Genomic DNA, 24,478 nt, shown 5'->3' with positions numbered 1-24,478 from the left:
ACCTGTATTTTAAATATAACAAAAGAGAGGGAACGAAGTACAAACTAAAGCCCAAACAAAAAAAAAACAAAACAGCACCACGTGCCTTTAAAAATGGAACACAGTTCTTTAATGAATGAGCCTTGACAAAAAGACCCGACACGGGCCGTGTTTCGGTGACTAGCACCTGCGTCAGGGGTCACAGTGATGACGTGGAAAACTTGGGGAATAACTCGAATATATTCCTCTACAATATATTATTCCTTACCCCACGTCTCATATAGTAAAAGCTACAAGGCACCAAGGCACTTTTTTCATCCATTTGGATACAGAAAGTGAAAGTGCCTTGGTGCTTTGTAGCTTTTACTATATGAGACGTGGGGTAAGGAATAATATATTGTAGAGGAATATATTCGAGTTATTCCCCAAGTTTTCCACGTCATCACTGTGACCCCTGACGCAGGTGCTAGTCACCGAAACACGGCCCGTGTCGGGTCTTTTTGTCAAGGCTCATTCATTAAAGAACTGTGTTCCATTTTTAAAGGCACGTGGTGCTGTTTTTTTTTTTTTTTTAACCTGTATTTTAAAGAAATGCTGACCACCATGGACTGAATATCAGAGGGCTGGGGGCGGGGGAAGTTATGAACACATATCTTTTCCGGAATCGGGAAGGCGGTAGAACGAGAGGACATGAAATGAGGTTGAAGGGGGGCAGCCTCAGGAAAGATGTCAGGAAGTATTTTTTCACAGAGAGGGTGGTGGATGCTTGGAATGCCCTCCCGCGGGAGGTGGTGGAGATGAAAACGGTAACGAAATTCAAACATGCGTGTGATATGCATAAAGGAATCCTGTGCAGAAGGAATGGATCCTCAGAAGCTTAGCCAAAATTGGGTGGCGGAGCAGGTGGGGGGAAGAGGGGTTGGTGGTTGGGAGGCGATGATAGTGGAGGGCAGACTTATACGGTCTGTGACAGAGCCGGTGATGGGAGGCGGGACTGGTGGTTGGGAGGCGGGAAGTACTGCTGGGCAGACTTGTACGCTCTGTGCCCTGAATAAGGCAGGTACAAATCAAGGTAAGGTATACACATATGTTTGTCTTTTTGGGCAGACTGGATGGACCGTTCAGGTCTTTTTCTGCCGTCATCTACTATGTTACTATATGTATGTATGTTACATGCACATTCATTTTAAGTCACTATAGGCTCCTTTTACTAAGCGGCAGTAAGCCCAACACAAGCTTACTGTTCTCTGTACACAAAGTACCGTCGGGCTAACGCAGCAGCCCAGCAGTATTTCCTACTCCTAGCACACCATCATTTTTGTAGCGCTGGAGTGTACCCGGCGGTAAGACCTTACTGCCACCTCAATGCCACCGACATGGTCGTGCAGAAAGTGCTTAACTTGCCACCCGGCCATTTCCTGTAGGAAGACTAGACTTCCCTTTTACCAGTAGCGGTAAAAGGGGGCCTCGACGCGCATGTAAAACAAGCGCCAACACCAGCACCGGATCCCCTTTTGCTGCAGCTTGGTAAAAGGGGCCCTATGTTCATTTTACAAAGCCATGCTAAAAAGTGGTCAGCACTATCCTCAGCGCAGGTCTTTCCCGCTCACTGAGGCCACTTTAAATGGCCCCCATTTTTCATTTATTTCTATTAATGACCAGGTGCTAATTTCCCCATTAGCACATGGCCATTAGCGCATGAGCCCTTACCACCATCGATTCTGTAGGCGGTAAGGGCTCACATGCTAACCACACGCTATGTGATTAGAGCACGGCAATGTAGCTGCGCTGATTAGCACAGAACATGCCTAATGTCTGTCCCCAAAAACGCCCCCAGTGCTATAAAATAAATTCTAATTTTTAGCATGCGAGAAGCACGCACCGATTCCAAATCTACCGCAGGACACCTGAACGTGCCCCGCACTAGTGTTTTTTAACCAACAGTAAGCAGGCATTAGTGCTTACCGCAGCTTAGTCAAAGGACCTCTAAATTATTATTATTATTTGTTTGGATTTAGCTCACACCTTTTTCAGTAGTAGCTCAAGGTGAGTTACATTTAGGTACACTACATATTTGTACCTGAGGAACTGGAGGGTTAAGTGACTTGCCCAAGATCGCAAGGAGAAGCAATGGGATTTGAAATGGGCACCTCTGGATGTCAAAGACCAGTAATCTAGCCACTTGGCCACTCCTCCACGTCACTATATACTTGACTATAGGTCATTCCCAGGTTGAGGACAGTTTTAGACCAAAAAATTGTCTAAAATCCTATGAGTCATGTATAGGTTGAGGCTTCCCTCCAGCCCTCACCTGGGAAAGCACCTCTCTCTCAATCCCTTCCACCTCCAGGGTCCAAAACTGTTTCCTCTCTTCCCCCCGTCCCCCTGGCAGCCCATGGATTCAGCCTGTTAGTCCCCACTGTCCTCCCTGGGTACCTGAAAAAGTAGCTAGTTTTCCTTACCATCTTGTGCTGAATAAATGACACCTGTATTGCTAAATGGCCCATCTCCTTTGTTGTTGTATGCTTTTATTTTCACTTGAAACTGCGTTGAAGGGTTCATTTTGTCATCTTTGTGAACATATCTGCCACTTTCAGGATCAGTGACCGTAACCTTCCTCCACTCTTTTTCGCCATATGGCTTAAAGGCAACAATATAGCCAAAATTGTTTCCAAAGTGGTATTCTCTTGACAAAGGCTACAGAAGCAAAAGAAAGGAAGAACATGTTATATACAATAAATCAGGTTGTCAATGCAAATGGTTTAGCAATCTATATATATATATATATATATATATATATATGACTAGATTCTATGTACCACGCCTAAAAAAATCGGTCCTTTATAGAATACGCCTAAATTTCCACATGGTTTATAGAATACGCCGAGCTCCCATCCACATGACTAAATTTAGTTGTGGCGTAAATGCCGATGCCTAAATTAGGCCAGACCAGGTGTATTCTACAACACGCCAGTGGCGTAGCTACTAAGGAGCCACGGGGGCCTGGGCCCCTGTAGATTTGGCCCTGGACCCCCCTGCTGACGACCCTCGCAACCCCCCCCTCCTACCGCCAACCCGCCATCAACCCATCATCGCCGTCTGCTACCTTTCCTTCATTTTGTTTCTGAGTTTGACGTCCTGCACATTGTACGTGCAGGACGTCAGACTCAGAAACAAAATGAAGGAAGAAGAGGACCTCAGCTGGCGGGGGTTGGGGTCCCCCGCCAGCAAAGGTAGGCGACGGTGATGGTGGGCGGGTGGGATGGGGGGGGTTGAGAGGGTCTTCGGTGGGGGGGTCAAAGTTGTTGGTAGTGGTGCTGGCGGGGGGGGGGGGGTGTTGGCAATGGCAGCGGGGGGGAGGGGGGTCGGCGGCACCAGGGGGGGAGCTAAAATGTGCCCCCTCACCTCGGGCTCTGGACCCCCCTCCCGCTGGTCTGGCTACACCCCTGCAACACACATTGATTTTACGAATGCCCACGATCTGCCCATTCCACACCCATGGCTAAGCCCCCTTTTCAACTATGCAACTTAGAATTTACGCACATCACGTTACAGAATACACTTAGACAGTTGTGCACATAATTTCTAATTAATGCCAATTAATGTCAAGAATTGCTTGTCTATTGGCAATTATGAGCGCTGATTGGCTTGTTAACTAATTAAATTGCATGCACAAATGTAGAATATGACCGTATTTGCATGTAGAATTAATTCAAACTATATAGAATACAGGGGATAATGGCTAAATATTGCCACACATATTATAGCTGGCAATGGTCAGCAGCATCCTTAGCCACCATGGGCATTGGCAACAAATATACAAAACTAGCCGTTAAGCCCGTAAAAACGGGCGAGTATTGCAGCCCTCCTCTCTCCCCTGGCCTCACTCCATCCACCGATCCTCTCCCCCATATCCAGCAACCCTCCTCTCTGCCCTGCTCTCACACCATGTCCAGCAACCATGCCCTCTCCCCCCTGCCCTCCCCCCATGTCCAGCTACCCTCCTCGCCACCGCTCCCTCCCCCCTCCGTGCCGGGCCCCCTGCACTGACCTGACAGCGCCTCTCACCTCCGTGTGAAAGCGCTACAGGCAGCAGCAGATCGCTCTGCTGCTGCCTGCAGCGCTTCCACACGGAGGTGAGAGGCGCTGTCAGGTCAGTGCAGGGGGGCCCGATATGGAGGGGGTGGGAGCGGCGGCGGGGATGGGGAGGAGGGTGGAGGTTGGTTCGCGCGATGTTCATTTCCAGGCTGCAGCAGCGGCGTCCGACAGTCCGACTCCGTTTCCCTCTCTGTTCCGCCCTCTGATGTCATGACGCGAGGACGGGACAGAGAAGAACGTCTGTACTGCGCATTTGCAGGTGAGTCAGTCACTTGCCGTTTATATGTTTTATACAAAATTGGAGTAATATTCAGCCAGTGGCAGTGAGCAATTTTTAAGCTGCTAACTGCAGCAGGCAGAACTGAGCCCAGATATTCAAAGTCAGGCCATGTCTGGGATCTGGCATGTGTAATCATCCAGAAGTTAACTGCGCACCATCCGATAATCAGACCAGTGCCTGGTTAGCTCGGGGATAAAGTTAAGATGGCCTTTTTGCTATCATAACTTTATCCGCTTACTTAGGGACCCTTTTACAAAGGTGCGCTGAAAAATGGCCTGCGATTGTGTAGACGTGTGTTTTGGGCACGCACAGAATCATTTTTTTCAGCACACCCGTAAAACAATGCCTATTTAAAATTTTTGCCGAAAATGGACATGCGGAGCTACTGTTAGAAATATGCAATCTGTCCCTAAAATCGAGTGTAATACCGGAAGACTGGAGGGTAGCCAATGTTACTCCGATTTTTAAGAAAGGTTCCAGAGGAGATCCGGGAAATTATAGACCGGTGAGTCTGACGTCGGTGCCGGGCAAGATGGTGGAGGCTATTATTAAGAATAAAATTGCAGAGCATATACAAAAACATGGACTGATGAGACAAAGTCAGCACAGATTTAGTGAAGGGAAGTCTTGCCTCACCAATCTAATGCATTTTTTTGAGGGGGTAAGCAAACATGTGGACAATGGGGAGCCGGTTGATATTATATATCTGGATTTTCAGAAGGCGTTTGACAAAGTGCCGCACGAAAGACTCCTGAAGAAATTGCAGAGTCATGGAATCGGAGGTAGGGTATTATTATGGATTAAGAACTGGTTGAAAGATAGGAAGCAGAGAGTAGGATTGCGTGGCCAGTATTCTCAGTGGAGGAGGATAGTTAGTGGGGTCCCGCAGGGGTCTGTGCTGGGTCCGTTGCTTTTTAATGTATTTATAAATGACCTAGAGATGGGAATAACTAGTGAGGTAATTAAATTCGCCGATGACACAAAATTATTCAGGGTCGTCAAGTCGCAGGAGGAATGTGAACGATTACAGGAGGACCTTGCGAGACTGGGAGAATGGGCGTGCAAGTGGCAGATGAAGTTCAATGTTGACAAGTGCAAAGTGATGCATGTGGGTAAGAGGAACCCGAATTATAGCTACGTCTTGCAAGGTTCCGCGTTAGGAGTTACGGATCAAGAAAGGGATCTGGGTGTCGTCGTCGATGATACGCTGAAACCTTCTGCTCAGTGTGCTGCTGCGGCTAGGAAAGCGAATAGAATGTTGGGTGTTATTAGGAAGGGTATGGAGTCCAGGTGTGCGGATGTTATAATGCCGTTGTATCGCTCCATGGTGCGACCGCACCTGGAGTATTGTGTTCAGTACTGGTCTCCGTATCTCAAAAAAGATATAGTAGAATTGGAAAAGGTACAGCGAAGGGCGACGAAAATGATAGTGGGGATGGGACGACTTTCCTATGAAGAGAGGCTGAGAAGGCTAGGGCTTTTCAGCTTGGAGAAGAGACGGCTGAGGGGAGATATGATAGAAGTGTATAAAATAATGAGTGGAATGGATCGGGTGGATGTGAAGCGACTGTTCACGCTATCCAAAAATACTAGGACTAGAGGGCATGAGTTGAAGCTACAGTGTGGTAAATTTAAAACGAATCGGAGAAAATTTTTCTTCACCCAACGTGTAATTAGACTCTGGAATTCATTGCCGGAGAACGTGGTACGGGCGGTTAGCTTGACGGAGTTTAAAAAGGGGTTAGATAGATTCCTAAAGGACAAGTCCATAGACCGCTATTAAATGGACTGGAAAAATTCCTCATTTTTAGGTATAACTTGTCTGGAATGTTTTTACGTTTGGGGAGCGTGCCAGGTGCCCTTGACCTGGATTGGCCACTGTCGGTGACAGGATGCTGGGCTAGATGGACCTTTGGTCTTTCCCAGTATGGCACTACTTATGTACTTATGTACTTATGGGTCTGAGACCTTACCGCCAGTCATTGACCTAGCGGTAAGGTCTCACACGGTAACCGTGCGGTAATGGTCTACATGTGTAAAATGCTGATTACTGCCTGATTACTACCTGCGCAATGGAAAATAAAAATATTTTCCGATGCACCTAGTGGATGAGCGTCAAAAATGAAATTACCGCAAGGGCCACACGGTATCCAGTCAGTAACTCAAAATTGATGCATGTTGGGCATGAGTAGGCACCTATGCAGCTTAGTAAAAGGGCCCCTTAGACAGTTCACAGACCAAATTTCACTAACCAGTTAAGTCCTGGCTTTGCACAAGCTCCGCATATGGACCCCTCCCCCTCCCTGCACTAACTACTCAGCAGCACAGTCTGGTTAAGTGTCACTGAATATCAGCGGATAGACAGGTGTAAACAATTTAACCAAAGTTGTTCAGCTGCTATTCAGATAATCTATGGAGGAATTCTGTAAGTGATGCCCAATATGGTGCAGGGAGCGCCTGTTCTATAATATCTGGATACCCAGATTCTGTTGCTGCTTCTCTTCCTTGATAGCACTCCCTCCCAGTGTGAGCCACCTTAAAACTTATAGTCTCACCCAAGGGGGAAGCGACACGGGAAGGTTTGTGCCATGAAGGCATGGTCTAGGAAGTATAAAAGCTAAGGCCATAGCTATAGGGTTACCATATTTTGTCCCCCCAAAAGGAGGACACATGCCCCACCACACGACACCCCACCCCCTTTCACACCCTCATTCCTCCCCCTGTCACACCCTCACTCCACCCCCGTCACATTTTCCCCTCCCCCCTGTCACATACCCTGTCGCCCCCCCCCCTCCCCTTACCTTACTACTGCCCTGGTGGTCTAGTGACCTCTTTGGGGCAGGAAAAAGCCCCTCTTTCCTGCCCGGGGCGCTGCCCTGCATGCATGCTTCCTGTTGGTGATTTCAGCGCTGATTCAAAATGGCCGCCAAGAGTTGAAGTCTTGCGAGGTCACTTCAACTCTCGGCGGCCATTTTGAATTGGTGCCGAGGATCACCAACAGGAAGGATGCATGCATGCAGGGCAGCGCTCTGGGCAGGAAAGAGGGGGCTCTTTCCTGCCCCGAAGGCGGAAGAGGTCACTAGACCACCAGGGCACCAGTAAGTAAGGGGAGGGGAGGCTAGCAATCTGCACGTTTGTCCGGATTTCTGGGCAAACGGGCAGGCTGGCCGTCTGCCCACCAGCCTGCCCGTTTGTCCAGAAATCCAAACGGGCAGATTGGCAAAACCCGCCCGGTTGCCCGGACATGCCCTCAAAAAGAGGACATGTCCGGGTAAATCCGGACATATGGTAACCCTATATAGCTAGGTTAAACAGGCCCAGAGGGAAGCAGTAACACCCCACGGCAAGTGCCTCCATCACTTATATGTCAACTGCAACTTCTACAGTCAGGTAGGTCAAGTTCCATTTGGAAGTTTGCAGATTTTGTACTTTGATCTGAGTACTTGCTAGAGTGTTCCCTAGTAACTTTGAGGAACCAGGCCGGGGACAAGTAAAATGTGGTGCTGTATTGAAAGGCAATAACATACACAGTGGCCCTGCAGGAGCAGGCTACACAAGGACACTGTGACATTTACAGACTAATTTATATTTCCTTTTTTCCTCTTACCTACAAATGACCTAACAGCTTTAATAAGTGTTATTTTCCTTTATCTTCAACTGCTGTGTGGCTCTGTCTTACATGGGCTCTGGGCCCACCCTCATTCATACTACCACAGAAAGACATGCCCATGTCCTGCCCATGCTCCACTTACATATACAGTTGCGCGCTGAAACACTTACATACTCCCTTATAGAATAGACCGCAGCCCACTTGCACGCATAAGTGCAACTTTTCTGTTCACTTTCCTGCGCAAAGCACGTGTAACAGCATGCGTGCAGTTAAAAAAGCCTTTCACATAGTAGCAACTATATGTATATTCAAGAGTGCTGAATATAAATTTTAAACACTGGCATCGGTCTTTAAATTAATCTACTGCTACTGAAAATTACCCCTAATATTTTGAATTTATAGTAAGGCTGTACTCTTTGACATGTGTCTATGTAACATTTCAATACAATTTCTGTTAAACGTAGGTGGTAGGTTGCAAAACAAATATAAACCTGTTGTCCAATGTATGATTGATTGCAAATGGAAATTCTATACAATAATGCATGGATAGAAAATGTTGCACACATCCAGCTGGCCAAGCAAAAGGAATTTACCTCGCTAATGAGATTTTATGTAACCTACCGTCCATGTTATTATAAGCTCACGATTGCTTCCTCCGCCTCCTCCAACATCAGAAGGAGCCACATTAGGAGCTGGAAAGGCAAAACAATGTCAGATTTTCAGTGTGTCAACATATTTCCTCAGCAGAGAGCTTATTGACTCTGGGCTGGATATTCAAAGAGAAACATCTGGATAACTGCCATCAATATCCGAATATTTCCTTAAATCACCGCTATTCAGTGACAGTCTGGATAGTGCTGCTAAATTTCTACTCTAAACGCCCAGGTCTAAAAAGGTCACGCCATATGGCTATGTTTCACCAAACAGGTGCCTCAGGGGTGGATGAACACAATGTTCCCAACCTGGGTTACCTTGTGGTGAGTCCAAACCAGGTTGGAGATTCATCCACTCCTTGAGGCAGCCATTTGGCAAAATATGGCCATGTTGGGAGTAAATAGTGGCAATGAAAGACTGTGTTTCTCATATGGTCTGCTTCCCTTCTGTTCTCCATGTTGGATTTCGTCGACTGTTTTGCCTTGCTGTTTTCTCAGTACTATCTAGATAATGCAAGGGCAGTGCATGGGTGAAGTAGCAATTTATTGGGAAAGTAGCAACATTGAGTTTGCTATCCAGATAACTACCCTGACATAAAAATTAGGACATAAAAATTGTTATCCTAACCTTATATGGTTAGCTATCCAAATAGGACACTCAGTATTGCCGCTATCCAGATAGTTCAAATCAATATAAAGAGCCTTTCTCATGGGTTGTATTTGTTGAGTCATGCACATTGCGCAGTGACAATTCAATTTGATTTATCAAGTGCATTTGAACTTGCAGATCATGGGGTACTATTATATCTTGAATAGTTTTGGTGCTAAAGAGGTAGTGTTAAATTGGTTTAGGGCTTCTTAGAAAAATAGAGTAGAGACGTAGGGAGTCTTATCAGAGGCTTGGACTCTCACCGATTTTATTCAACCTTTTATTGCAGACTACACTGCACAGATTTTCAATGTTGGATGCAATCCGAATATTGTTTTATTTAGCTAAAATCTATACTGACTGTGGTGGTTGAATATTGACCCATTTTCCATTTGTATCAGCCAGCAACTCACACAATGATCTTTAATATCTATAAAAGTAAACAGCTTTGAGTACTGATAATTTCAATTACTATAGCAAATGTACAGGTGTCTGTTATGGAAACAGGAAGAGACTGCTTCCTTAGTGTTATCTACATTCTTTTTTCTCCTATTGCATTAAGTAGTAGGTTTGTGAAGAGTGGCTGTTTTTGATTTGGACGGAATCTAAATGTAATTTGATATTTTTATTTTTGGTGATATTTTAATTTTTTTTGTTTCATTTTTATACATACTAAACAATTACCTAGGTTTTTTTTAATGGAATGAAAAAAAAAAAAAAAAAAAAAGAAATAACCTGCACAAAGTTAATTAATTCATGCTAAAATGATTTAAAAAAAACAATTTTGAAACAAACTTTGAAAAATGTCAAAAATTTAGAGAAAAATGTTTTTGAAAATAAAATGTGTCTATGCACATCCCTATCAGCTATTTTCTTGTGCTCCTTCACCATTACCATAAGAGTGACTAATATTCTAGGCCCTTGCTAGGAACTTTGGTTTCTTGAGAATTTTTGCTGCTTTCATTAATCCATCATAGTTTTACAAATGATGCATATGTTATTATAAACCAACTTTTCCAGTAAATACACCATGTTTTCTTTTACCTCTCTTTGTCTGTACTCACACACAGCAGATGCAACATGTGAGAGTACTCTGCATTCACACAGATGGGGGCAATTCAAAAAATAAGAGCCTCCATTTAGGCACCCCAATATCATGTAGTGAAAACCTATGTTATAATGGTATCTGGATATCCAAATTCCATTATAGAATACTAACATAATCCAGTATTAGCACGCCTTAAATTTATGTACCTGCGGGTGCACCACCCATAGACCTGGCGTAACTGTGCTGGATTAAATGTGGCAGGGATTCTGTAATTTACATATGTAAGTGAGAGCCCCATCCATCTGCCCATGTGGGTGTCCTCCTCTGAATTTATGTGCTATGCCACTTATGTGTGCTGTTACAGAATAGAGATTTAGGCCAGGGGTTCTCAACCCAGTCCTCGGGACATACCTAGCCAGTCGGGTTTTCAAGATACCCACAATGAATATGCACGAGATAGAATGGAGGTACAACATGCAAATCTATGCAAGTTTATCTCATGCATATTCATTGTGGGTATCCTGAAAACCCGACTGGCTAGGTGTGTCCCAAGGACTGGGTTAAGAACCCCTGGTTTAGGCACTCTGCTGTACTTTCATGGGTTAAGTGTGCACTTATGTACATAAGTGCTAATATTCTGCACATTTATGCATGCAAAGGTAGAACTGCCCTTCATATGTGTAAAGTAAAACTATCAGCATGTCTCTCAACAATGTGACTTGCCTAAAACTGCCACAATAAATTGCTCTTATCTCTCATTATATTTATTTATAACATTTATACCCCACATTTTCCTACCCACTGGCAGGCTCAATGTGGCTAACATCAGTCTGTAAGGCATTTGCCAATCTGGTAAATAAACAAATGAAGTATGGTAAGGTGAATAGATAGGATAGTAATTACAAGGGGAAAGGGAAAAGGGGGTAGGGGAATAGAGTCTATAAGGTCCATAAAGTAATTGTAATCCAGGAGTTATGGATTTGGGACGGAACCATTAGGATAAGCCTTTCCAATTAAGCTGGTCTTAAGAGATTTTCTGAAGTGCAGGTGGTCATAAATAATTTTCACAGATTTAGGCAATGCATTCCATAGTTGAGTGATAATGAAGGAAAAGGTGGAGGCGTAGGTGGATTTGTATTTGGGACCAATACAGGTGGGATGGTGGAGATTTAAATATGAACGGGATGATCTGGCAAATTGATAAGGGTATCCATGTAAGCTGGAGCTTCACCGTAAAGAGTTTTATGAACCAGTGTACAGAGTTTAAAAGTAATTCTTTCCTTGACTGGAAGCCAGTGTAGTTTCTCACGTAGGGGTTTAGAGCTGTCAAATTTTGATTTTCCATAGATTAATCTGGCAGCTGTATTCTGGGCGGTTTGGAGTTTCTTCAGAAGTTGTTCTCTGCATCCTGCGTATATTCCATTGCAGTAATCAAGGTGGCTTAGTACCAGTGATTGAACTAGGTTACAAAATATTTCTCCGGGGAAATAAGGTTTTATCCGCTTTAGTTTCCATAGAGAGAAGAATATTTTCTTGGTGGTGGAGTTTGTTTGGTTCACGAGTGATAGGTTACGATCAACAATTACCCCAAGTATTTTTAGGTTCTCAGAGACCGGGAGGGTAAGGTCAGGAGTGATTAAGGTTGGGGGTTTGAACTTATTATAGGGAGAAGAGAGGATGAGGCAATGAGTTTTCTTAGTGTTAAGTTTTAATTTAAATGAGTTTGCCCATATGAACTCTTGTGACAGGCTACACTTATTTGCAAGAATTCTCAGCATGGGGTATAATGAAAACATTTTGCTTTTTTTTTTTTTAAGAGAACTGACATTTGCAAAGAGCAAAATGGGATTGTCAGATGATCAATTAATGAGCCCATCATGTAGAATAGCAGGCTGATTTTAAATACTTTTCTTGTGGATTTATTGCATACACTTGCTTTTAGCTGTCTTCTCTTTCCCTGGCTAATAAACCTCCACACAACTCTAAGAATGTGCAGAGGATTTATTATTACTGCCCTAGAGGTGCTTTAATGATTCATAACTCTCTAAAGCAGTTTTTAAATATGTTTTTATAATAGGAAGATAATGTAGTTATGAGCTTTGCATATTTTTCATGACTTAATAATTGGTCTCTTGAATTGTATATGCTGTACTTTGTTTTCCTGATATTCTACCACAACAACAGTGTACAGCATACCCGGTGTAAATAATTATTTAATTTTGGACCAACCTGGCCGTGTCATCCTGCTTCTTTTGGCCTCCAGCTCTGTTGAAGCCTGAGCTGTGATTCTGGTCTCTTTAGGGACCCTTTTATAGAGCGGCGGTATGCCCAACATAAGTACATAAGTATTGGCATACTGGGACAGAGCGAAGGTCCATCAAACCCAGCATCCTGTTTCCAACAGTGGCCAATCCAGGTCATAAGTACCTGGCAAGACCCCCAAAAAGTACAATACATTTTATGCTGTTTATCCTAGAAATAAGCAGTGGATTTTCCCCCAAGTCCATTTTAATAATGGTCTATAGACTTTTCCTTAAGGAAGCCATCCAAACCTTTTTTAAACCCCGCTAAGCTAACAGCTTTTACTATATTCTCTGGCAACAAATTCTAGCGTTTAATTACACATTGAGTGAAGAAAACTTTTCTCCAATTTGTTTTAAATTTACTACTTTGTAGCTTCATTGCATGCCCCCTAGTCCTAGTATTTTTGGAAAGAGTAAACAAGCGATTCACGTTTACCTGTTTCACTCCACTCATTATTTTATAGACTTCTATAATATCTCCCCTCAGCTGTCTTTTCTCCAAGCTGAAGAACCTTAGCTGCTTTAGCCTTTCCTCATAGGGAAGTCATCCCATACCCTTTATCATTTTTGTCACCTTTCTCTGTACCTTTTCTAATTCCACTATATCTTTCTTCAGATGCAGTGACCAGAAATGAACACAATATTTGAGGTGTGGTTGCATGGAGGAAGAGAGGAGATCATGAGGAGCACGCTGGACAAGAAGAAAGGTGGATGGGAGATTGGGGAGACACTGGAGAGGAAAATTTGCTCTCTCCTTGACAGTTCATGTGAATATGAGAGGGGACAGTGAGAGAAATTTCCTATGGTGCTGGCCCATGTCAGTTAAAAAAAAAAAACCTTCACTGTTTTGATATACTGGATTCCTATTCAGTCTGTTGTTTTTTTAAACAACCATAATAAATATGTATGAGATGCATGTATGCAAATCAGTATGCTAATGTGCCACACCCCACCATTTCCCCCTCCCCCTCCCCCCCCCCAAATGAAAGTCAAACTACGCTCATGGGAGGGCCAATCCAATTCCAGCACAAGGGAACAAAAAGAAAGTTTATTGGACACAAACATTAAAACAAGACTCAACACAGATATGCGTTTCGGCATAAAAATGCCTGCTTCAGGAGTCAAGAATTTTGGTATGAATGAGTGTAAATCACAAGATCCACAATTTCATGTGATAGACAAAGAAAAACAGTTTCAATAAAAACAATGATGGTCAAAACAGTACGTAAATCAAAACAATTGCTCACTCGAGATTTTGTTAGAGCAACGCTGTGTTTTGCACAATCATGAGCAGTTGTTTTGATTTACATATTGTTTTGATCATCAATTGTTTTTATTGAAGACACTGTGTTTCTTTGTATATCACATGAAATAGTGAACATTGTAATTTAGACTCATTCACTCCTTAAGCAGGCGTTTTTACACCGAAACACAGATCTGCATCGAGTCTTGTTTAAAAGTTTGTGTCCAGTAAACTTTCTTTTGGTTCCTTTGTGCTGGAATTGGATTGGCCCTCCCTACTTTTCTTTTTGTTCTCTTATTTTTACATTAGGGGAATATCTTCTTTTTTCTGTGTAACACTAATATGCTGAACATTGTACTATACATACCAGCACCTTCAGTTTTAATTCTCGGTGATGGCAAACTGGGTTCTCCGGTCCCCAAACTATTTGTTGCTATTACTCGAAATTCATATTCCATCCAAGGAGTTAAATCCACCACCTTTGCCCTTTCCATGTTTCCTTCAATTTTTGAGGGCTCTGCATGAAAAAAAAATATTGTTTAAGAAAAAGTACATAATATTTCATAAGCAGTTCAGTTTTTCTAAGCCAACACTATTATTTTGATGCCCACAAGGTATAGGACACATTTGTTAGTTTGGTCTAAAGCCAGTGTGATCAGCTGGAGTTACTGTATGTCCTTGGAATTGGAACATCATTGTAGGTTTTGATTGGTTTTCCTGACCTGATCACAGACATACAAAAGGAAATGTTAGAGTGAGTGCTTTAATCAGGTATACAGAACATTCCTAGATTATTTAAATTGATAAAACAAACCCATGGTGCCTATTATGGGCTAAGGTCTCTCTAAATTGCACCAATTCCTCCCTGGCACTACTGTCATAATAACCATTTACACCTGATAATTTAGAGACCTTCTCTAAAGAAGTCTGCTTAATTTAAGGGTAGCTGCACTATTTATAATGTCAGAAGTACACCATAGAAAGTGGAAGCATCTGCAGTGGGTATTCCTGCTTCCTTCTGGGCCTCCTTAACCTAGTTCTGACCTGGTTTTTTTATACTTCCTGGACCATGCCCTCCTGGCTCCATTCCTCCCATATCACTTCCACCTTGGGCAGGACTAGGGGTTTTAAGGTAGCCCTGACACTGTGAGAGAGTGTTCTTAAGGCAGAGTCCTAGAGACTCTCTTGCACTTCCGTAAGAGAAGAATTTATCAACGTGGGCTACTATTAAGACAAGTTATTTTACCACGTCATTCTATTTTAGCAGAGGGTCTCATTTATGTAATGATAAAATAACCCATTTTAACAATAATCCTCGTTGATAACTTCTCCCCTACAGTCTCTTACTTTGGAACTTTTTTAACAGCTTTTTTCTATAGTCTACCTTGCTTCTTTGATATTTGCTGTTTGGAACTCAACCTGCTGAATGTTTTGTACAGCTGTGCATTCTTTTGATACAACATGTGAAATGTGAATGATATTTCCCGTGTCATTTCATATCTTTTTTCCCAAAATAATTTTTGAATGTCATTAATAGTGCACACTCTTACAAAAGAGTGCACACTTTTCACAAAGAGTGAAACTATTCACTATTTCACAAAGAGTGAAAGAGGGTGCACTATTTTCAAAGACTGCAAACTCTTTTGGAGAGTATCCACTCTTTCCAAAAGAGTGTGTTCTCTTTGTAAATAGTGAACACTTCACAAATAGTGTTACTCTGCAAAAGTGTGCACTCCTTCAGATGAATGTACACACTTTCCAAAAGAGTGTGCAGTCTTAATGATATTGCTCCTGTAATGAAAAAATAGGAAAAAGAAGAGCTGAAAAAAATGAAAATTCTTATAAAAGACATAAGAAACGATGCACACCCCTAATATTTTGCTTTCTTTTTGTCTCAAATATTTCCTGTACAATAGCAGGCTACACAAACATCACTATTATTTGTGCCATATACAATTTTAAAATTTAGATCAAGGCTAATTATTGCTTTAACTTTGCATCTAATACCTATATTGAACTTTCCAGAAATTATTTCACCAGTATGGTGATTTTCATTTGTCCACCAACCTTTATTTTTGTGGACCTTTTTACTAAGTTGCGGTAAGCACTAGAGCGCTCAGGTGTCTCACAGAAAGTTTCAGATCTGCGTGTGCTTTCCTCGTGCTAAAAAGGACTTTTTCTTTTTAGCGCAGCTACATCACTGTGCATTAAGCAATTTCCTCCGGATTCTATATAGCGTGCCCAGTTACACTCAGTTCTGCACATAAATCTATATGTATTCTATAACTGTACCTGTAGATTAATACTTTTAACAAGCTGTTAAGCTTTATTTACAGCTCTCAACCAGCAATAATGAGCACTATTCGGCAAAAATTCGAATTTACATGTGTACATTCCTAAGCATATTCTGTAATGTACTGCACCTAAATTCTAATGCATGTAGGCTAAAAGGGGCGTGCTTAGTGGCTTGGAAATAGGCATTTTGTGGGCGTTCCAAATCTATGTGCGTTGTTATAAAATATGGGCCAGTGCGCGTAAATCTACGCGCAAGGATTAACACCAGCTTTTTCTCGGCGTAAATGGACACGCATAGATTTAATCACATAAACTACGCCTAAGCATATGCTAAATACCGCACGTAAATAGAATACGCTTAGGCGTGTTTGCCTAACACGTGTTAATTTTAGGCGCCATATATATAGAATCGTGCCCTTAGCATGTGGTTAGTGCAGGAGCCCTTACCACCTAGAAAACACCTTGGTAAGAGATCTTGTGCTAATGGTCATGCGCTAATTGGGTAATTAGCACATGGCCATTAATTGAGGAAGTGTAAAATGCAGCCATTTTACAGCTGTGCCAAAAAACATCCTTAGCCAGCAGGAAACCCACACCCTAGTCATAGTGCAGGCTACTTTTTAGCAGAACTTGGTAAAAAGCCCCATTATTTGAAACTTCACCTTACAGTTGAGCTTATCATTTAACTCCCACAATTTGTGTACTATTATTTCTAGTTTCAAGGCATACCTGTCTTGACATCTCTCCATTCTTCAGATAGGATATTCTTTGCCTGGATAGTGTACTTAGATATAGGGTTATGATTGTCTGTTCCACTACTCCATGTTAGTATAGAAGAAGTATCTCTAATATCTTCTATTCTCACACCCCCTGGAGGACCTGGAGGACCTGAAACATATATTTGAACAGAAAGTACTGTTTACATATGGTTTAACATCCATAAATTAATAACGTAAATTGAATACATATTGAAAGAATCAATTTTCCAGTCACCTAGGGGTCCTTTTACTAAGCCATGGCAAAAATGACCTGTGATATTGTGGACACGAGTTTTTAGCGCATGCTGGGCCAGTTTTCACCGCATCTGGGATAAAGGGCTTTTTTTTCAATGGACCTGGAAAAGGGTTTGTGGTACAACTGAAACCAGTATGCACCTATTTACGCCACCTATTGATCTATCAGTAAGGACTCACGCGCTACATGAGCGGTGACCAGTTGGCGCATGCCAACTGCCATTAACGCCGGAAACACTTCGTGCAATAGGAAATAAAAATATAATTTGTCCTGGCATTATGGGCGCATGCCAAATCCAAAATTACCACCTGCGGGTGTGCTAGCCTGGCGGTAGTCTCATTTTGATGCACGCTACACGTGCGTAGAGCCTACCACGCCTTTGTAAAAGACCCCTAATGAAATACATATTGGACTATCATAAAGTCTTTGTACATGAAAAACAAGAATGAACCTGTTAAAAGTAAACTTTCTTATTGCCTCCAATGGAAAATTACCTTACAAAAAGAGAAAACAAAACAACTTTGCTCTATTAATAATAACCATGGTGCGGCCATACCTTGAGTTTTGTGTGCAATTCTAGTCACCATGTCTTAAAAAAAGACATAGCAAAAATAGAAAAGCTTTAAAGAAAAGTGAGCATAATGATTAAGGGGATGGAACTCTTCATTTGAGGAAACGCTTAAGAGATTACGGCAGTTCAGCTTGGAAAAGAGATGGCTGAAGGGGGATATGATAGAGATCTACAAAATACTGAATGGTGTAGAAAAGGTAAAAGTAAATCAATTTTTACTCTTTCAAAAAGTACAAAGATTAGGGGACAGTCAAGGAAGTTGCATGGTACAACTTTTAAAATGAACAGGAAGAATTTTGTTTTTCCACTTGATGAATAGTTAAGCTCTGGAACTCGTTGCCAGAGGATCTGATATCAGTGGTTAGTGTATCTGGGTTTAAAAAAGGTTTTGACAAGTTCCTGGAGGAAAAGTCCATAGTCTGCTATTGAGACAAACATGGGGAAAGACCTGCTTGTCCTTGGGATCAGTAGCATGAATCTTGTTACTATTTGGGATTCTGTCAGGTACTTGGCCACTGCTGGAAGCAGGATACTGGGCTAAATGAACCACTGGTCTGATTCAGTATGTCTATTCTTATGCTCTTATGATCATACATTCATTTGAAATGACATACAACAGGAAAAATATTCTGATCTTTTTCCTGTGTCACTAAGGTCACTGCTATGCAACAGTACACTAATGCACACATTTGCTCGTAAGCCACATTGAACCCGAGTTCCACTTGGGCTAATGTCCAGTGCCTTATTACATCCACTGACTCAACACAGGCCTGTGTTTCACCCAAGACCTGCATCAGGAGTCTCTGTTGGATGTGTGGAAACAACAATCTTGAATGTATGCGGCGTATAAAATCTATCTGATACAACTACTTGGTGAATGTAACAGACTTGTGAAACCGCTACTATATCACTTTTAATACACTGCTACCACACAGGACAAAGAGAATGACTGTCTCTCGCTATCAGAGTCCCCCTTACAAATATGCTCTATGCCATTTGAGTGCCTATTTGTACCATTTATGCATCCAAATGATATTTTCACAGGCACCTTCAGTTCCCGAATAACTATAACTGACTTGTTATAGAATTGCCCTTTAAGTTTTCTAATACTGAAAATTACATATAAACACATTAAACCATACTTAGACTGATGATCCCCAAACTGTGGGTAAGGAGCCAAAAGGGCCACATCATCATTGGATGGGGTTAGAGATACAGGGCAGCTCTTTCTCCCTCTGGACTTGCACTGTGATGTAAGCACAGTTGTGGCAATCAGTAGGAAGCCTGAGAGTCAGTGAACAGTCACAAGCTCTGCCTCCTCTTCCTGATGGGCTTCCAGTTAAGACTGAAAACCCATGCAGAAACTTGAATATGATTGCACATTGGAAATGGAAAATGAGCAAGCAGATCAGTATATTATCCAAAATATTTTATTGAAGATACCGTATATAAGACAGTTGCCCAACACAGGCCGTGTTTCGCCCATAAAAGGGCTACGTCAGGGGCTAGTCTGTATCTCTACGTAAGAACAATTGCAAATTGCATATCAGGACAAGGTAAAAGGAAATGAAGACTACTTGCTGGTGATTTGGAAACACAACAGGACACGCTGTTTGTGCTGTTTTTTTTTTTTTTTTTTTTTTTGCATTTCCTTTTTCCTTGTCCTGATATGCAATTTGCAATTGTTCTTACTCGTAGAGATACAGACTAGCCCCTGACGTAGCCCTTTTGTGGGCGAAACACGGCCTGTGTTGAGCAACTGTCTTATATACGGTATCTTCAATAACATATTTTGGATAATATACTGATCTTCTTGCTAATTTTCCACTTTGGATTTCGCAGATCGTTTGCCTTCCTGTTTTCTATGATTGCACATTGACAGGATATGTAGGAGGAGGAGGAAGTGGTTAAAGAAGGGGATTGAAGGTCTTTTGTTTTCATCATTTTCTCTACTCAACATGAGTTTTTAAGTGCTATATGGGATCATACTGGATAAAGGTATGAGCAAGTAATAGAACCCCTGATGTCTTGATGATGTTGAGTCCTATAACAGTTTTGCTACTAGACTGTTGTTTTCTCTGCTACAAACTAACATATCTCCCTGAAAGACACCCTGTATCTGATTTTCCAAAGTGAAGCCTTGTTGAATATTCATAAGAATGTAAGAATAGCTATACAGGGTCAGACCAATGGTCCATCTAGCCCAATATCTTGCTTCCAGCAGTGACCAATACAGATCACAAGTACCTGGCAGAAACCCAATTAGTAGCACCATTCCATACTACTAATCCTGGGCAAGCAGTGGCTTCTCCCATGTCCATCTCAATAACAGACTATGGATGTTTCATCCAGGAACTTGTTCAAACCTTTTTTAAACCCAGATATGCTTACTGCTGTTATCACATCCTCAGGCAAAAAGTTCCAGAGCTTAACTATTCGTTGAGTGAAAAAATATTTCCTCGTATTTGTTTTAAAAGTATATCCATGCAATTTCATTGAGTGCCCCCTGGTCTCTGTATTTTTTTGAATGAGTAAAAAATCAATTCATCTCCACCCACTCCACACCACTCATGATTTTGTAGACCTCAATCATATCCCCTCTCAGCCGTTTCTTTTTCAAGTGAAGAGCGCTAACCCTTTTAGCCTTTCCTCATGTGGGAATATAATGAAGTCCCCTCTCAGCTCCTCAACTGTCTGATGAGCACTTGCTCATGTTTTCCCCTTTTTCAATACCTGGACTTTACTTACATGTTATGTAGACTAGTTGGCATCAAACTCCTTCCTCACAAAAAGAGTTGGTACAACAGAACATATAGGCTGCCCCAATCTGTCTGACCTATCAGATTAACTGTACATTTGTCTTTTAGATTGTAAGCTCTTCGAGCAGAGACTGTCTTTCCATGTTAAATTGTACAGCGCTGCGTAACCCTAGTAGCGCTTTAGAAATGTTAAGTAGTAGTAGTAGAAATTCTAACAGATCCCTAAAATGTATTTAGGGAATCCAAATCAAAGAAAACTTAAGTGGGTAGTAGGGATGAGCATGGGCAAATTTTCAGATCAGTTCATTTTTGCCTCAGTCACTCATTTGGTGCTTTTTCCAATTCCAATTCAGTCATTTCATTCATTTCCATTATATTCAATGGGGAAAGCAATTGTGCCCTCTAGAAGTGGAGATGTTCTTCCATTTTCACTGAAACTTGCTTTAAACCTGTTGGCAAGTGCCTGTAACATAGGAAACAGCACTACAAAACATCAAGGGGTCCTTTTACTAAGGTGCGCTGAAAAATGACCTGCGGTAGTGTAGATGCGTGTTTTGGGCGTGCGCAGAATCATTTTTCGGCCCACTTGCAAAAATGCCTTTTTAAAATTTTTGCCGAAAATGGATGTGCAACTAAATCAAAATTGCCACACATCCATTTTGGGTCTGAGACCTTACCGCCAGCCATTGATCTAGCGGTAAAGTCTCACACGGTAACCAGGTGGAAATGACCTACGCACGTCAAATGCCACTTGGCGCACGCCAAATACTCGTGTCCAAACATTTTTTTTCAGATGCACGTCAATAATGAAATTGCCACAAGAGCCATGCGGTAGCCGGGTGGTAACTCCATTTTGGCATGCGTTGGGCGCGCGTAGACACTTATGCAGCTTAGTAAAAGGGCCCCCAAGAGTGGCATGAAGACCTCAGCAACAAGAGAAGTAAAGGACAAAGAGGTACACACACACAGTAGAATGAAGACCCCAAGGCACATGGAGAAGGATAAAGCTGCCAACACTGGCAAGAAGTTCTGGAATGGGTATAAGCAGGGCAAAGAGGCACACACACAGTAGAATGAAGACCCCAAGGCACCTGGAGAAAGATAAAGCTGCCAACACTGGCAGGAAGTTCTGGAATGGGCCTCAAAAGAGGGTACTCAGAGCCCTTTAAAATGGATCATCACTATTGTTGCCATTGCATAAAATGAACCCTTTAAATTAGAAGATCTCAAAATTTAACTACTGCTCCAGAAGTTTTTTATTTTAACAAAATTCAACTCATAAAGCCTTTTCTATGCACTTACAGTATCTGTATGATCCTTTTTAATGAGGTACTTTGCATGTTTTTGTAACACAAAATCTCATTAATGACAAATTTAATTAAGCTTTCTTCATGCAAATGTTTACCATACCACTTCAAAAATGTACATTTGCAATGTGACTTCAGTTGACGAAAATGGACAAACCACCTCAGATTTGGCATTTTTGCAAGTTTCTAAACATGGTGTGCTATTTTTGACTCAAAGTGCAGTTTTGAAAGTCACTTTGCACTTTATTACATGAAGCCATAAGAGAAACACATTCTACTGCTATGGATCCAGGTGATGCAACCTTTGTTTACACATCTGTATGCTAATTTACATTAAAGGCCAGATTTTATAAAGCTGCACACCCAAAATTCTGACTAGCATGCAAATTTGGGTGAACAAATTATAGAACAGTGTCAGATTACCCAACTTAATTTTTAAATTAGGTGCCAACTGGCATTCAAGTGCTATTCTCTAAGGGATCCTTTTACTAAGCTGGGGTTAAAAGTGGTCTGTGGATGTGTGGAAGTGTGGAAGTGTGAAATTGGCACACACTGGGCCATTTTTTACAGGTTATCAAAAAAAAGGTTGGAAGGGAGGGAAATTGTTGGAGTTACTTTTGGCTTTTGTGGAGAGTTTCTTAAACTAAGATGTTAACTTGATTTCTGTCTCAAGCACTTTCTACAGAGTTTATTGTGTGCAACGATAGCCATGACTATTTTATTTTCTTCTTTTAGCCTGTTTGTGCATTTCAGTTTTGTAGCCTGTGTTCTGATGACTGAAAATAAATTATATTAAAAAATTGTTTGTTTATAACTTAGTTCATAGTCTAACGTAACTCATGAAGTAGCAGATTACACAGTTTAAGGATCTGTGTGGTACTTTGAAGGCCGTCACTCTCTCCACAGGTACATATTTATTACATGCTTTATATTTGTATATATATTCACTAAATCAGAGCTCAACAAATTCCAAGCGCCAGGTTGCTATGGTACCTAGAAATTACACTGTGATGTCTGGGATTTGCTGAATGAAGTGCAGCAACAACAGACACCACGGCTGCTGCCAAGGTATTCCCAAGAGCAGGGTTAAGAAGGGAATGCGACAACAGTAAATGCACTGTTTTAACTACAAATATGTGTATTTTTCTTAGACAAAATTCCATGAAAAGTGCGCGTATGTTTTTAAAATTACTGCAAAGTGGATGGAGAAAAAGATTTTACAGCCATACAGGCAGTAAGTAAACTTTCCCCAATATATCTATCTTTGTCTCCAGATCCATAGTAAGAAAAGCAGATTAATGCTGGATGTCTGCCACACTGCTGGGGTTGGGTGGAGTTGGGGAGGGGAAGTGAAAGGAGCACCTACTCCAGGCATAATGTCTAGGAGGGTATCATTATAGCAGCTGGCCATTCTGAGTGTTCTGAAGTGGTTTTAAGAGCATGCTTAATCTATATCTGTGGCAGTGTTTTGCTACTGACTCATGGGCCCATGTGGTTCTCTGGATATTTGAGCCATGAGGTACCCATACTCCTATGCTGTTCTTATGATTATCTCTTAGAGGCAGGAGAAAGTACTGGTACCAAGTCATGAGAGCTGAGAGACAGGAGCCTGCTAGAGCATTGCAGAGAGTGAGAGGTGGAGGCAGGAGGAGGAGCAGGAATGATTAGTGGGCTTTCTCAAAAAGGAGGCTAAGAAAAGTGAGGGAGAGATGGAATAATAGAGGCTGGGAGAAGGGGTGAGACTGAGAAAAGGGGGGCCGAGGAAGGGTGGAAATGGAGAATAATGACCAACAGGCATGATGTGCATGCAGCACTTACAACTTTTGATATGGACTGAAAGGAGATCAGGAATAGGCAGGCCCACCTATCACAATAATAAGTGAAACAATAAGAACATAAGTGTTGCCATACCAGGCCAGACCAAAGGTCCATCAAACCCAGTATCCTGTTTCCAACAGTGGCCAATCCAAGTCACAAGTACCTGGCAAGCTCCCAGAACAGTAAAACAGCTTTTATGCTGCTTATCCTAGAAACAAGCAATGGATTTTTCCCAAATCCATCTTTTAAAAATGGCTTATGGACTTCTCTTTTAGGAAATTATCCAAACCTTTATTAAACCCTGCTAAGCTAAGTGCTTTTACCACATTCTTTGGCAACAAATTCCAGAGTTTAATTACATGTTGAGTGAAGAAATACTTTCACTGGTTTGTTTTAAATTTACTACATTGTAGCTTCACTGCCTGCCCTCTAGTCCTAGTATTTTTGGAAAAAATAAACAAGCAATTGACGTCTACCCGTTCCACTCCACTCACTATTTTATAGACCTCTATCATATCTCCCCTCAGCCGTCTTTTCTCCAAGCTGAAGAGCCTTAGCCGCTTTATCCTTAACTCATAGGGAAGTCATCCCATCCCCTTTATCATTTTTGTCATTCTTCTCTGTACCTTTTCTAAATCCACTATATATTTTTTTTTAGATGCGGTGACCAGAATTGCACACAGTATTCGAGGTGCGGTCACACCATGGAGCGATACAAAAACATCATAATGTCCTAATTTTTGTTTTCCATTCCTTTCCTAATAATTCCTAACATTCTATTTGCTTTCTTAGCGGCCACTACACACTGAGCAGAGAGTTTCAATGTATCATCAACGATGACACCTAGATCC

General features: G+C 41.9%; 1 protein-coding gene across 1 annotated transcript in view; it reads right to left on the bottom strand.

Moving 5' to 3' along the window:
* Positions 1 to 24,478, bottom strand: part of CNTN1 (contactin 1) — a 317,283-nt gene that overhangs the window by 53,402 nt on the left and 239,403 nt on the right. Inside the window, exons 15-18 of the mRNA XM_030216174.1 lie at positions 16,888 to 17,046; positions 14,231 to 14,380; positions 8,589 to 8,659; positions 2,442 to 2,676 (exon numbers count right to left, since the gene is read on the bottom strand). Coding sequence (XP_030072034.1) covers positions 2,442 to 2,676; positions 8,589 to 8,659; positions 14,231 to 14,380; positions 16,888 to 17,046 — 615 coding nt within the window. The remainder of the gene's footprint in view (positions 1 to 2,441; positions 2,677 to 8,588; positions 8,660 to 14,230; positions 14,381 to 16,887; positions 17,047 to 24,478) is intronic.

This window comes from Microcaecilia unicolor, chromosome 10, assembly GCF_901765095.1.
Source record: "Microcaecilia unicolor chromosome 10, aMicUni1.1, whole genome shotgun sequence".
Classification (NCBI taxonomy): Eukaryota; Metazoa; Chordata; class Amphibia; order Gymnophiona; family Siphonopidae; genus Microcaecilia; species Microcaecilia unicolor.
Note: the sequence above shows the minus strand (reverse complement) of the source record. Positions and strands in the feature narration are given on the sequence as shown.